This window comes from Cygnus atratus, chromosome 21 (genome assembly GCF_013377495.2).
Source record: "Cygnus atratus isolate AKBS03 ecotype Queensland, Australia chromosome 21, CAtr_DNAZoo_HiC_assembly, whole genome shotgun sequence".
Lineage (NCBI taxonomy): Eukaryota > Metazoa > Chordata > Aves > Anseriformes > Anatidae > Cygnus > Cygnus atratus.
The window spans coordinates 2,173,703-2,189,418 of NC_066382.1; the positions used below are offsets into that span (position 1 = coordinate 2,173,703).

The 15,716-nt window shown below is 50.8% G+C and overlaps 1 protein-coding gene across 1 annotated transcript in view; it reads right to left on the bottom strand.

Moving 5' to 3' along the window:
• The window catches only part of SKI (SKI proto-oncogene), a 106,106-nt gene extending 90,637 nt beyond the window's left edge, over window positions 1–15,469 (bottom strand). Inside the window, exons 1-2 of the mRNA XM_035557800.2 lie at window positions 14,904–15,469; window positions 13,865–14,786 (exon numbers count right to left, since the gene is read on the bottom strand). Coding sequence (XP_035413693.1) covers window positions 13,865–14,776 — 912 coding nt within the window. The 5' untranslated portion in view covers window positions 14,777–14,786; window positions 14,904–15,469. The remainder of the gene's footprint in view (window positions 1–13,864; window positions 14,787–14,903) is intronic.
• Between the last annotated feature and the right edge of the window lie 247 nt (window positions 15,470–15,716).

Consider the following 15,716-nt stretch of genomic DNA (forward strand, 5'->3'; position numbering starts at 1 on the left):
CTGATGATTTTGTAATTGTATTTAAGTGGACCAGGATTTGGAGTTGAAACACAACCTCCTCGCAGCACAAACGGACTCCTTGTTTCAGGCTGGGAGCCGAGCAAAGCTAGTACCTGCTCCCACCTGGAAGGTTCCCACCGTGGAAATGATGCTAACACATTTAGCATCATCTGCAGCACACAAACCTGCTGTGCAAGCCAGTGAATTCAGATATCTGAAACCCAGATATATCTGCTCAGTCTGCACGACAGCACTTCCTTCCAACTCTGAATGTTGTACTTGCACAACAGAGATACTTCCACAGCTAAGAAGTGTTGTTGTACGCTATCAAATTCTCTCAGTTCTGATCTGCTAGATTACAAATAATAAAAACAGAACAAAACCCATTTTTCTCATTTATCTCATGGCAAAAGGATTTGATATGTAGCCCCTGATAACAACATCAGGACACTTGTGACGCCTAGCAAGTTGCACCATGACTATAACAACAGGATTATACAGGACCACCACCAAATTTACTACTTGTAAAACGTCCCAAGAAAAGGGTCGGTGCTCTGAGCTACCTCTGAGTAGCCCGCTTTTTCAGGTGAGGCCTCTTAACCCAATAAACTAAGAACAAACTTGTTAACCTACCAGCAGCCCCTCTGTACCAGAAATGGAAACAATCGCATCTTGGAACATGTACTTACAATTTTACCAACAGCAGCAGGGACAGCCACGGGGTCAGCCTGACGGTGTTAGGTGCCAGGAACACAACCGATGCTGCCACCAACTCCACACTCTCCCCAGCTGTAACAGGGGCACTGCAGCCTTAAGGCAGCACAACGCTCCCCAGCTGGGTTCGCTGCCACAACTGAGCATTCAAAGGGCAAAAGCTGGGGGCTGCACCTCCCCTGTACGGAGGTTTTCTATAAAGAGATGGACATTCAGGTGGATTTATCACAAGTCCTTACGATGATCTCTTTAACGCAACACACATAAGCAGTTGGGTTGGCCGGTTTTTAAACCCTGAAATTGTTTTTGAATTGATCTCCTGCTGCCCTGCCCAGGGAGGGGAACAAGGACTGCAGACAGAGCTAAACACAGCTGCCCGCTGTAATTGCTGAGTGGTCCTGCAACTTTCTCATCTGATCCTCGTCAAACAATCAGCAATGTAAAAAAACCATTTTCAACACTCATCATTTGTTGTGCAGACTTTCCTGCTCCCAGCTGAAGTGGCCCCATGTTAAGACTGGAAGAGCTACTTTCTTCTTCTGCTAGAGCACTTGGTGCACTACGTAGGTGAAACTGAACTGCAACGGAGTTGCACAGAGCTAATGCTGCTGGGAGCGACACAAGAACCACGGTCACTTTTAAACTCCAGTCCGAGAAGAGAGCCCCTCACAATGCAGCTCGCTGAGCTCAGGGGGGCCGTGGAAGTCGGGCTGGCAGCCACCGACAGCGCCTTCCTTGCACATACCCATAAGGACGTTTTTTATTTCCTTTTTTTTTTTTTTTTAATCATCAGCTGGTATTAAAAAAAAATCCATCTTTACCTCACTTGTAAAGGTTATTTAAGCCTATTCTAACATTCTCCCCAACGAAGGGGGCAGCTGCCATGCCAGCTGGGGGCACGGCCGGTTTGGTGCAGCGGTTCCGAGCTTTCCCCCCCACCCGCGTGCCCTGCATGCGAAGCAGGCGGCTGCCCCGCCGCATCCAGGGGGACCTCACTTCCTCCCTCGCGAACAAGCAGCCCATTCAGCAAAAGGGAAATCCCGAGATGCACCCGGGCAAAGGGCCTGCCGAAGGAGCTGGGAAGAAAACCAACCCCCACCCCACAAGGAGTCACCAACGCAGCAGGAAGAGCAGCCACGGAGCTGCAATCGCCAATCCACTTCTGCAAACTGCTGCTTTAGGACGCGGATCTGCCGTGCCCCTCGTGTAGGAAGTTTTCCAGGGTAGCAATTCAGCTCGGTCCTACAGAAACATAACCCCCAGAAATGAGCATCAGCCCCAGCAATGCCACCACAGAAATGGCAGCACGCCGGCTCAGGGGAGTGTCTGCACAGTTATTGAGGTCAACTCTGTGGAGTGAATTTGGAGCAACTCAATTGTTGCTTTGCAATTATAATCTAAAGCAAATTTTGTTGCTATTTTTAAAAGGAAAGTAAAAAACGGGCATTTTTTCCCCTAGTTAAGAAATTTGGTGGAAATAGGATCCATGTGTCTCCGTACTTCTCTTCCCTGAGCCCTAACGCTCGCATGGTGACATCCGAACTGGCCACCCCGAGATTAATTCCGACATGACTGCGGATTATGGGTTTAACTGAGGGAATCACAAGTTTGAGGAGGGGGCTGATAAATAAAAGAGCTCATTTCAAGAAAAAATCCCCTCTAAATAATAGAGCAACATAAATGTACGGGTTTTCACATCTGCCAAGATGGGATCCAGCTGCTCTGCCAGGAGATGAATGAACATCCCTCTTAGAATTTCTTTTCTTAGAAAGAAACAGATGAAGTTTGATTACTCTGAATCCACGGAAATCAAATCGAGTTGTAACGAGAAAACCGCACTGATGCCTCAGTCCAGCTAACAAGAGCAAAGTTGATGCATTCTTAGAAGCCTAAACGTTAAATTTGCATGTACGTTTGTAAGAGCAGAATGTAAATGCAGAACAGAATTCTGGAAAGAAATCCCACTGCACTCCCATGAGTTGATCGAGATTTCCCCTTGCAAAATCTCAGCAGAATTTGACCCCCACTTTATAACCAGAGAGAAAACGCTGGCTGCAGGCAGAAGCTAAGACAAGTGATTTCCACTTGAAGATGCACTTTGAAGCACTTGGACCAAGCCCACTGACTTCACTGGAGTCAAACCACCGAGCACAGCATTGCCAAAATGACCTTCCCCGACGTAAAGCACGGCGCCACCGCAATCCAGTTACGTTTGTACTTCGGGGTCTCTTTTGAAGCATCTCCTATTTCTTCCCCATACTTGAATCAGTTCCTGGTGTGGTTTGCGTGGCAGCACAACAACGTTGATGCCATGACTATTCTTCAGGCACACCAGACAAAATAAACTGATTAAAGACCCCCAAGGTCTAGACCACAGCGTCATTTAAAATACTATCTTTGATGTAATGGCAAAGGTTAAACTCATCCACATGCTTCTAAACGTGGCAGTTGAGAGGTGTAAGGCAGTGGCTGCTGCCCCCAGGCACCCCACATTTACCGTCCCCACAGTTGGCATTGGTATGGCTTCCCCGATAGCTACACCCGAACCGATGAAGCTTTACCAACTCCACCAAAATCAATTTCTTCCCAACCTTGGTCTAATTGACTAGGGTTTTTTGTTTGTTTTTAAAGACCAGGCTGTTCCTCGGTTCACAGAATTAGAAGCTGCTGTCAGAAAAACCTCAGCCGCGTGCCACAGCTTGGGGACACAGGTGGGGCAATAACCCGCTGCTGGTGCGACCAGCAGTCTGGGCAGAACGGGAAACCACAGTTCATGCTCCAGCTCCTTCCGACTCTTCCAGCGCAGCAGCCGTGTGTCACACCACTGGGAAAAAGACATGTAACATTTTTCATCCTCAGCACCAAACTGCTATATTCCAAATAAAGAGAAGCGTGACAATCTGTACAAATGCAAATGTCCCAAATGCCAAGACTAACATTTCTAAAACCTAATTCAACTCTTTCATTTCTTAGCTGCAGGCCGTTTACTGCCACTCCTTTTTTCCACCCAAACAAAAGACGAAAGGGATGACTCAAAGCAACTTGAATTTCAAGCTAAAGCCACAAAGCACTGAATGCCTGAACTTTAATATTAAACAGGTGTGCAGATGAGATTCATTCAAGCCTCACCACGGCTAGGTTAATTGTTAAAAAAAACTGCAAAAAGACCAAATTTACTTGAAAGACGCATGGGTAAGTTAAACAGAGCTATAAGGAACGATGCAAGGCATGTGGTAAATACAAGCAAATAGTTAGGGTGCTGCCAACTCCCTCCACCCCCTTATCCCGCCAAATCACTTCTTCCTTTGTATTCCAGTAATTTTATTTATTTTGTTCGTCAGAATTTAATAATATCACACATGATTTTTGCTCTAGAATCAAAAGGGCTAAAGACGGATCAATAAGTCCATTACAAAGTAGATCTTCACACAAATATGATTCTAGAAATCAAGGGTTTAGCAAAGGAACTCCTGATTTTCTATGCTGCAAGCACCAAGTCCTCTGAGCAGTAGCTCTGCATACCCACACAATGGGATAATCGAGCACATTACACCACTCGTACCACTATCCGCTGCTGAATACAGTCCAAAAATTTCCTCACTTACATCTTCAGTCCTCTGTTTATTGGCCTCCACCTTTTTTCGCAGAAAAATACACCATGTAGCAAAAAAGAAAAAGGCAAAAAGCCAAGCAAAGCTACATCTTTGGATGTATTAGTGCAAGAACCCATTGCACGGCATGTTTCTTATTAGGGAATGAATGGGAACAAAGAAATATCTATAATGGACCTAATGCTGCAGTCTGGGCTCTTTTGAGTCTGATTTACTTCTCACAGCAGCTCTGCACCACTCTAAATGCATTTATTTCAAAAGCATATTTCTAAATCACAGCAGCATGGGTGAGATAATTCACACCCACCAAATAAACTGAAACTGCTAGGAGGGAGTTAAGAATGGTGAAATTTTTTTCTTTTTTTTTCCTCCAACTTACACGAGACTCCATTACCTTTCAACTCAGGCAAGTTTGTCAACTCTAGAGCAAAGGGATTTTAGAAAAGCATGCTTAACATACAACAATGAGAAATTCTTAATAACAGAAGTGTAAATCTGAAATCTATAATATCAATGAAGGCTACTGAAATCAGACCACAATACTGTCTATTTTCTGGCCAATTATTCTGTATAAAAGCTCTAAAATTTATTCTACTGCTACAAATACGGAAACCTCTGGAATAACCCAGAGGATTTTGCCATTTTGTTTTTTAAAGATACTTGTCAAATAAAATATTGGACCTAGCAAAAGTTAATATGTAAAGGAGTGTGGGTTTTAATTATTTGAAGTAATTCACTGTTTCTAATTGGTACTACAACCTCTGTTTTAGTAAGCAGCAGGATCCACACACAATGTATATATTTTAATACCCACAGCAGAATTGTGTTAGCTAGATCCTGGAAAAATCATCTACGAGCATTATGTATGAGGTCCAAGATACTCAGCACTCCCGTATTACATAATAACAGAAAGAAAACGACTATCACCATCCCCTTTCTGCAATCTGATCTGCGTGGGCAGCTCTTTCGATCTGTGCGGCTCCCCCAGTGAAACTGATCGGGGCTGCAGGCACAGGTCAGGTGCCAGATTTCGGACTGCAGGATGCGGTCACACAAATAGCCTCGCGCAGCTCCCATTTAACCGAGGTTACTTTGGCCTCTTCAAGCTCAGTAAGTGCACGTGAGTGCAGTCGCTTTCTTCTCCTGCGTTAGGTGTCACAGAACCGCGTAACTGTGCTGAAAACCAGAAGGCAAGTTTTTACTGAATGGTCACAGCTCACTAAGAGCAGCATTACAGAAATATTTTAGACCCTTGTCTTCGCTGACAGAGCTGGGAAGCTTCACCATCCCTGTTTTCTGTTTAATGGCAATAAAGGCAACATCTTACAAAAGGAGAAAATCCAAAGACAGAAAACAGGTGTTATTATTTCTGATTTTATCAGTGCTATTGGCACATATCGCTTTTTTTTTCCAGATATGATTCACAAATTCTGCAGATCCCTCCCCAGATGTGTCCAACTTGAACTCCTGGCTGATTCCACCTGGGCATGAAGAGTCAGAGCCATGACCATGTAGTGAGTGAAGGGAGCTTCATGAAAACACAGGTTATGACAGTGGAAAGATAGGAAATGTTTCTTCTTCCAACCCCAGCAGATGTTGTCCAATTAAGGATGCAAATAAATCACCCTCTGCATTGCGAGTCAGAAAACACATCCATAAAAGCTCTCTAAATACATTTCAGTTTAAACTTGCATAATTCTCCCAGTGGAGAAATCATCTTAAACTTATGTAATCCTTAGAAAGAGACATTATTACAGACAATTCAGTGCCACGAAGAAACAAGGAAGACATCTCTAGAAAAGAGGTGCACCCACACACAATTAATTATATAGGTGTAGGGGGGAAGCGCTGGGAGAGCGACGCAGAGCCCCGAGCCTGCTGTTTCCACAGAGACCGATCTGTAACCGAGCTCAAGGGGCTGCTCCCCTTCCAGCAGCCAGAACTGTCTGTTATACTTAACCCAGACTTCCTAACACTTGATATCCTGTCTGCTCTTTCAATGCCCTTACTCAACATTTCAGACAGACATTACACAAACTGGCTGGTGAAAAGGGTTGAGAAACCAACAAGCAATCCAAGTCAATGACCTTATTCTATAAAACGATACCATTGACGGAACAGAGGGCGACGAACAAAGCGCAGGGGTGCAGGTCTTCTGCACATATCGCTGAAATCTTCCCCAGGAAAACCAAGCCAAGCGCTAGGCTCTGCCTGGTGATTTTGTTTTGTGGCGCTGCTGCTGCGTAAAACCTCAGCAACTCTTGTGCTTCCAGTCCAAACGACTGTCGCACCAAAACAGAAGCGGTTTCAATTAAAAAATAAATAAATCTCACATTTTCTACAAAGCCTGTGCAAAGGTAACTGCACATCAATCAATGAACAACAAAGCCAGAACCCGGGCTATCGATTCGCTCCTTTGCTGCTTATCTCCGGCATACAGAGCGAGGCTGCAATTTCCTCTGGCACAACCTCTGGCCTCGTGGAGGTCTCTCCTGACTTTAAGTATAACTGTTTGAGCAACTAAAAGACTACTTCACAGAAGTAAGGGTGGCAGGACGCCTGCATTTAACAGAAAATACCATTATGCTGCTTAACAGGTTGTTTTAATACGCACCCAGCCTGGAGAAACCCAAACAAAAGTGACAGCGACCAAGCCAGAGATGGAGGCAGCGATAAGAGACCCACGCGGGGGAATTCCCATTGGCTTCTCCCAGAGCCCTGGCCATGAAACGCTGGCAGGATCAGGGCTTGAATTTGTATCTGTTTTCGTTACCTCATCCAAGCAAAGGTCAGAGCAGCACAATTAGCCGGGCGCACAGCGGCTGGTAGCTGCCTGCCAGCAGGTTTGCCCAACGTGGGCACACGAGGCATGTTCAAAGCGCTGCACCTGATGCAATTCCGAGGCCAAGTTTATGGCCCTTCAGTTTGCACTGGGGAAAAGCAAGGCTGGCCCTTGTCCCAGCTTTAGAGATCTCCCGATCAGGAGAAAAAAATAAACGAAAATGCTGAAACATAGAGATTGACAAATCTCATAAAAGAACAAAAAACCCCACCCTGTTAGAAATCTATGGCAAAATGAAACTCCAACGGTGCACGGAGCAACCAGCAGGCAAAAGCCTCCCTGTCCAGGGGCAGCTCCAGCTGCAGGAACCCGTGCCCTGTTCAGTAAGATCTGCCCGGATCGGAGCACCCCCAAACGCCTACGGGACCAAAACCTAGTTATCGAGCAAAACAAAAACACTGCAGTGCCAGAACAGGCTTAGTCCCCGGCTTTGGCACAGCCCTGTAAACGTGGGCGCATGGCCACAAGCTCACTGAAGCCACTCCGTGTTAACCCCGGCACGTGTCGGTTCAGGATCTGCCCCTCTTCCCCCCGGCTGCAAGCACCGCCAGCACGCACAGGAGGAAGTCTGATACAGAGACAAGTTTTCTGTGGTTTGTGGGTGAACTGGTTCCAATTAGTACGCCTGCTGATTGCCTGAGTGAGAACTGCCGAAGGAGCCCCAAGCCCCAAACCTTCAAATTAACCTCGTATGCTCCAGAAAACATCTGAACAGGTGATTTTAGGAACAGTCTGAGGCTGAATCTGCAGTGGCGATGAAGACAAGAACACACCTGCCTACCCAAGGTGTACATGAAGATAATAATGGAATGAATTCTTTCCACCCCCAGAGTGACAAACACTGACTATAGTAGAAACTGAGTGGAACAGCACAAAAAATAAAAACAGGGATACATATTTATTAATCTTTACTTCCAAAATTCAGAAAACAGATGCAAATTAGTGGCTCACAAAATGTATTATTAACGTTATAATTGATAAGTTTAAAATAAAGGCATGTTATATTACTACACGTTAAAGTAATGCTTCCTTTATGTGAAAATCAATTTGATTTAAGTGCTCTATGGCCACTCAGATGAAACAGATCAGCTTAGCAACTGACAGTACTCTATCGATAGATTTCCTACAGCCCAGCTGGAGTTACTTCTGTCCATGCTTTAATTTCTTTCCAAGAACCCCGTCAGATTTAGTGCAACTCTTCCATGAGAGCTCCCTCTCAATAAGAATTACAGCATGAAGTTCAGGAGCTCAGTTTGCCTTTAAAAAAAAACGAGAGCGTAATGAGGCTTTTTGGGTCTAACACTGCACGGAGATGCAACTCGGTGCGGTGGCAAAGCAGTTGGGCCGGCTAAGCCAGCAGCGTGAGTTCCAGTCCTTCGTTATCACCGGCAGCAGGGAGCCAGCCCACTCCTCGCTGTACACGGTGCCACTGAAACCCTGAACTTCGGCACAATATCCTCGCTAGGAGACAAAAATGACATGAATTTTTAGTAAGAATGGACAATGGACCTTGTCGGGTCCCCGAATCGTGCTCGGCTCAGCCCCCTCGATGCAGCCGCGGCGCTCGCGCCGTCCCAGCGGCGCTGCTAGCAAGGTGCAGATAAGGTACCGGCGGCTGCCAGGAGTTTCACCGCTGCGTTGTCTAGACATGCTCTGAGCAGCCTCACGCAGACGCCGCCAGATGCTTTTACAACGCCGACGTGAACACTCATCCCAGCAAAGGAAAACACACCCTCGCCGGGCAGCCCGATAACCGTGCCTGCTGCTGGCAGCCAGGCCAGGTGCTGCAGGCTCCCCGACCGACACGCCGTGTTTACACCACCTTCAAAGCGTGCTGCTCTTTGGGGCAGAACACGCGGCCGAGCCCCAAACCACCGAGATGGAGAGGCAAGGGAGATGGCCCAGACAACAAGGGCAGGGGCATATGTTTTAATATTTTGGGCAGTGATTGTCTAAGGAAGAGATTTCGTGTAATTCCTTCCCTAGCTCACGAGGGCTGAGTTCAGGAAGTTGAGAACTATTCTGGGGCAACAGAGAGCCACAGGTGACTCAACTTCATTAGCTCATTTGCAGCATACTCTTTGCCTCGCACACATGCACGTACCTGCTTCTTTGTTCTCGACCTACAACATCTGTAAAACTGTCTGCACTCCTGGCAAAAAAATGCTGATGTCTGCTTAAACACTGACATCTCCTCAGGTACACGGGATTTCGCTTAAGCTTGGCATCGTTTTTCAGGTCCTATTTCTAAGGTGTAAAGTGTTTGTGAACTTAGGGTACTCCTTCAAGGCTTCAACATTTTGGTTTTAGGGACTTCAACATTTTTATTGGGTATTTTCTACTGGAATTCTTAAGCAGCAGCAAGCAAGAGAGCAAATGACTTCTGTGCTCCATGGGAAAACACCTGAACCCACAGTTCTCAAAGTTTTTCAAGAGCATTCATCAAGGCAGTTGGTACAGAAAAGAACAAATCCATCCAGCGCGGTCTGAACACCAACGCCTGTGAAAAAAAAAAGGAGAATCTGCCTGCTATACCCCATTACCAGATCGAGAAGCTCACTACTGCCAGGAGGCAGGACTTGGGGATACGGGAACAGAAAGATCCGCATCCAAGCTCCATCACGTTTCACGTGGCCATGAAACACAGCGCAGCCACCGCTGCACAGCACCTGAAAGGCCCCAGCCACCCCGCCGCTCGGCGGCCCCGCGCTATTTCACTTTCGGCGACGTCTGTTCTTTGAGTCGGCTGCACACTTGACCTGGCTAAACCTCTCTCCAGCTGAGAAAGCTGCGTGTTGTGGCAGCCCGGGCTTGGGAGGCATTGTGAAATGAAGTGGGAGGCCTTACGTGCTCATTTGTGTGTCAGTACCCAGAAGGCTGCTTCCAGCTCCCAGCTGCTTCACCCGAGTGCTGCCGGGCCCCGAGCTGTGGGAACGCGGCCCCGCTGGCACGGGGGGGTGCTCGCACGCGTGTGAGAGCTCTCGTCCCCCCTCGCTGCCCGATCAGACAGTTTTGCTAAGAATACAGATGTCTGGCACACAGGTAGGAAAGGTGGAAGCACCAAACTCTGCTCAGTTCAACGTTAAAAAAAAAAAAAACAGTTCAAAAGAGGCAGAGGCGAACCCACCCTCCTCTCCTGGAAACAGCAGGCAGAAAGCCTTGGGGCGTGTTTGTTTGAACAAACTCCATCAGAGACATGCCGATGGTACAGAGCACGGCGCTGCTCCACGCCGGACTGGAAAGAGGATCTCAAAGACAAACCAAGGCCGCATCTACCCCTGCCAGAGAACACAACATGCACCAGCTGTTGAGCTCAAGAAAAAGGCTTTGGCACCGATGGCGGATTTCTAGGACCCTGTTTTGCAACGCTGTCAGGTTCTTCGCATTTCCAACCTCTGGAAATAGCCCAGAACACAACGGTTGGGCTCCATGCTGGTAACCGTGGATCAAGTGCGAGACAGGTAGGGAAACGGGCCTCCCCCTCACGTAACAGCAGTGCTGGTACTCAGAGACCGGACAGAAATCACTGCAGGAAAAACCCGCATGAGCTCGTGAGAAGGTGGAAAACCCAGAGAAGGATACAAAGGATGATGAAGGAGTTATAATATGGCTCAGGAAAAGAAAGAGGATCTTTCGCTCATCCAAGGATTAACGAGGAGGATACAAAAATCAAAATGTTAAAGGGGGGTAAGGAACGGGGCTGAGACACCTCTGGTTCCTGCCGTGTTGGCCTCCAGCTGCCACGACCCATGCCAGCTTTTGGTTAGGACCCTTTGCTGACTTCAGAGAGCTCCAGAGGCAGATGAAAGCCACTTCCGCCAGTGGCAAGACCGGGCAACACACATCTTGTTCTACCAACCCCGCTGAGCCGACCTATCTGTCTCGGTCTGTAGATGGACAGATAGGCACAGCGGATGCTGCACAGGAACGCACGGTGGGAATTCAGTATCTAGGCAAAGCTGTGCCTCGTAGCTCCGCTTTCAGACCAACCCAAGGGGAGGGAGGAGGAAAAGGCAGCTTTGCCAGTACGTCCAATCTGCAGCGGGGGCTTGTGCCAGCCCAGCTCCTCCATTTAGAAGTCAGAGCCTTAAAAGGCAGAACTGTGCTGGCAGAAGCCTCCAGACCTCCCCACACAACCCTCACGAAGACACAGAAAGGTCAAAAACCTCACTGCTTCTTCTACAGCCCCAGCGGCCACATCCACCCCAAGCTACCAGCATCCTAGCAGAGCCCCGGGGCCCGAGGCGATGTGTACACACACACACACAAATAATCAGGAAGCTGATAAAAAAAAAAACAAAAAACCTCCTGCGAGTAGAAGACAGAACATCTGACACAGCAGATTACGGCACACACCACACCACCACCTCTGTATGGAGCAGAACAAAGCAAGGCAGAGATCTACATCAGAGAGGAAGCCCACCACAAAGGCACACGCTTCGCGCTTTCATCCCCCGAGCCAGCCAGCCAGCCACGGGGCCCAGCAGACACACGAAACCCCCACGGGCCGGCGGTGACTAACGGAGCACCCGGACACGGGATCATCCTCGCGTTTCCTTCCTAGGCATCTAAACTTCACTCCCGTGTTACTTGCCCCTGGCCACAGGCTACCAGCCTGCGAGCCAGATTAAATCTCGCCATAATTATCTGCGCACACGGCTCCAGCACAAATGACCTTAGCATATGATATCCGCTGGCTAAGGCCACTGGAAAAAGACCACAGAAAAAGGAAGGATAAGCATCCAAAGCCCTGCCAGCGACGTCAGGGTCTCTTCAAGACTGCGCCACGTGAACGGGAGCCGCGAGGACAACCCCGCAGCCTGGCAACTGAGAGCCCGTTCCGCACGGAGGCAGGATTTGTGCCCTGACCCCTGAGCACGCACCGCCCGGCTCTTCCCCATCACACTCCTCCCAAAGGAACCTATCCAGAGACTTTTAATGTTTTGTTAGGACAAACCTTTGCTTTTTTTTTTTTTTTTTTTGAAAAAAGTACGGCTGTGATTTTCTCATGCAATTTTTGGTGTCCACCGTGAGGTACCTTGAAGCCACTCTCCAAAGGGCTGCGTGCACGTTTTGGAGGGTGGGGAAAGAGCGCTTGCCATGCTCTGAGCTAGGACCTGTTAAAGGGTCGCCAAGAGCGAGGCAGTGCCAAAACCTGGCAGTCTTTTCCTGTTCTCCACCTGCATCCTCACCGGGGGCACAAGTCAGATCACACAACTGAGCAGTGCCACAGAAGCCTTGCAAGAAGAGGAGCTCAGCCCCCTGACAACATCCGTTTTAATCAAACTGGGGAAATGACCAAGCCAGGGACACGCGACCCTTCTGGAAGGAAAATAAAGAAGCAAGGATCATTTTATTTTGCTCCCCAAACGAAGCATGCCCTCGAAAATTCATTTCCCAACCTGGGAACCGCCTCCGCGTCCTGAGCCCTCTCCTCCCCTCGCAGACACCCGCAGCCAGCCGCCCCGCCAGCCCTTTTAGCACATGACTGCCGGCGAGCAGCCAGGCCATAAAAACACATCCACCTCCAGCCGCGGGGAGAAGGGGGCTCCGCGCAGCCTCTGGCTGCTGCCACCTGGGCGGGAGGAGAAGGAGGGACAAGGGCTGAAACGGGGCTAAGAAGCAGGCCTGGAGAGCACCTGCATGCAGCTGGTGCTGGTCTTTGGGGTCTGGTCCTTTTTGGGGGGCCCACGCTGCTGCCCCGGGGGCCTGGCAAGCCTCCCGTGTGTTTGGTTTTCAACTCCAAGCTGTGTCGCAGCCCGAGCGGGTGTGCACGTTTAACATCATATTCGTGAAGTTAATTGAGGGATTTTACCGAGCGTTCTCCGTGGGCTTTAAACACTGCTTCTCGTGTCAGGGGTTGTGTCACTGCCCTTCCACTGCTGGCACATGCCGAGGACAACTCCTGCAGCCTGCGATGGAGGAGGCAGGATCTGGCCCCAGAGCCGCAGGATCCTGGCCCCCCACCTCTGGGATCCAGCTCGGAGCGAAAGGCAAACAAAGGCCGCCTAAAAAAGCCGATCCTCTGTGGCTGGCTGGCCTGGGGCCGGCACGGCGTGCCCTCAGCGGCTGCAGCTGGCCCCGCACAGATCCACTTACCCAGCCTGCCCGCAACCCAACCCGCAAAAAAGCCCGGCTGATGGCAAGCTGGGGCTCCCCGGGATCCCCTAAAAGCACCCACTTCTCCATCCCTGTCCTGCACTACATCGCACGCCAGCAGCCTGCATGACGGCCGGGATCTCTCGCAGCAGCCCCATTTGTGTTCCAACACCAGCATTTAGGCAGCCCAGCCCCTGCCTCCCTCCCTGGAGGCACGCAGCAGACGGCTCGGCGTTGGGGCTGGAGCACCCAGCGGGATTTTTCTCCCACTCCTTCCTTGTCCTGACCCCCACCGAAGCTCCTCCGAGCCGAAATCACACGCTTCCTGCTCGAGCGAGGGGTCGCGAGGATCAGGCTCCACATCCAACCCCCGCAAAACCCCACACATCGCCCCGCAGCCCCTGCCAGAGGCGCAGGGCAGGGGCCCCCCAGCACACGTGGCGAGATCGAGGAAGGCGATGAGACCGCTCACCGACCCTACAAGGAAACCCGGCGGTAACACATCACCCGTCGACGTCAGCGAAATTACAGAAGATTGCTTTTCTCTTTCTCTCCCCCCCTGCCCCTATTTAAAACAAGAATTAAAGGCGTGACTTACCCTGGGGGCTTTCCTCTTGTATTTGTTGTTATAGTCAAATTTTTCTTTCATTTCGTCTAAGAGCTGGCCCAGCCTAGCCTTCTCCTCTTTCCCAGTGTAATCCTGGCTGAGGAGGATGTAGGACCTCCAGTTTGCAGAGTCAAAGCCCCAGTGGCAAGTCCTGTTTTCCAGGGATTTGTGCGAGTGGACCACGAATTTGTGAGGTGGGTACATCAGCCTGCAGTCCAAGCACTGGATGCAGGCTGCGCTGGGGTTACTGTAAAGCTCTGGTACCAGGAGTCCCTTACACTTCCCAAAGCACTCGTGATACACCTTGAAGCTCTTCTCTGTAAGCTCCAGCTCGATCGTGCTAGAGAATTCCTTCTTGCAGTGGGGAGGATAGGTGCCACCATAAAGCAAGGCGTTACAAAGCCTCTCGGCATCAGTTTTAGTGATGAGCCCGCAGGAGGGAGCGGAGAAGGGCAGGATGCCCATGACTTTGAGGATCTCCAGCTGGTCAGCAGTGCACCTGGAGCAGTAAATATGCAGCTCGTCACACACCGAATTGATCTGCTGCAGGGAGAAGTCCCTGAGCACCGAGTTCAGGATCTGGGGCAAGCAAAGCCGCTTTTCTCCACCCACCACGAAGCAGGAGATGGTTTCCCCTTCCAGGATGGTCTCGCACCTCTCCGTGGACCTGTCCGAGGGCATGAAGAAGGGACCGGGCATCACCGGAGGCGGCTGGATGGGGGGCAGATGCAGCACGGGTTCCGCTGGGTCTTTGCCATTGTCTTTCTTGTACATCTCCTGTGCCCATCGTGCTGAGAAAGCAGCAGGGCCACCCAGGGAGCTCATAGAGCTCAGATGAAACTGTTCCAAGGTCTTCTGCAGTCCTGGATGAGGCTGGAAGCTGCTTCTACTTACAGTCTCCATTTTTTAGTTTCTATTCCCAAAACAAACAACAAAAATCCCCAGTTATCTTCCACGCTGGTACAAATCCACTTGAGGGATTCCCCCCCCCCCCCCAAATAAATTTTTTAAACAAAACAAACCAACCCACCCTCGCCTTTTCTCCTTCCCACGCGGCTTTAGCAATCCACTGTCGCGCAGCGAGCGGCTCCTCGGCGGACGCGTGCCTCTTTTCTTCTCTCTCTCTCTCTCTCTCCCCGCCGGGTTCGTCACGATCTCGGCCCCCCCGGGGCTGCGGCGCTGGCGGGCCGGAGCAGGGCGACCCGGCCCGGCCCGGCCTGCATCCGAGCGGCCCCCGGCGCCCCCCGGCCCCCCCCCGGCTCGGGGCCGCGCTCAGATGCGCGCTGGCGGCTGCTGCTCTGCGGCGCTCCCCCGCCTGTCCATAGCCGCCCGGAGGAAGGAAGGAAAGGAGCGGGGGAGGAAAGGAGAATTACAAAAAAAAAAAAAAAAAAAAAGCAGCAGCAGGAGGAGGAGGGAAGCTGGGTCCCGGCGGGTGGGGGGGGGGGGGCGGCGGGATTCGGGGAGCCGAGGCGGCCCCGGGTGCGCGGCGGCTGGGTGGGCAGGAGGGCGCCTGGCCCCTCAGGGCTGCCGGCCTGCCCGGCACATCCCCGCCGCTCCTCCTCCTCCTCCTCCTCCTCCTCCGGCACGGCGCGGACTGCGAGTGCCTGCGAGCTGAGCTCATGCGGCTGGCCCAGCCTCCTCCTCCTCCTCTCCTCCTCCTCTCCTCCTCCTCCTCCCCTCCTCTCCTCCCCCCGCTGCCTCCGCCGCCGAGCCCGGCCAGGAATGCGCCCAGCTCCCCGCGCCCTGCCGGGAACGCCGCCCGCCGCCCCCCCGCACAGCCCCGGCGGCCGCACGGGGCACGGAGCCGGGGGGGGGGGGAGCACCGGGGGGGGCACCGGGGAGG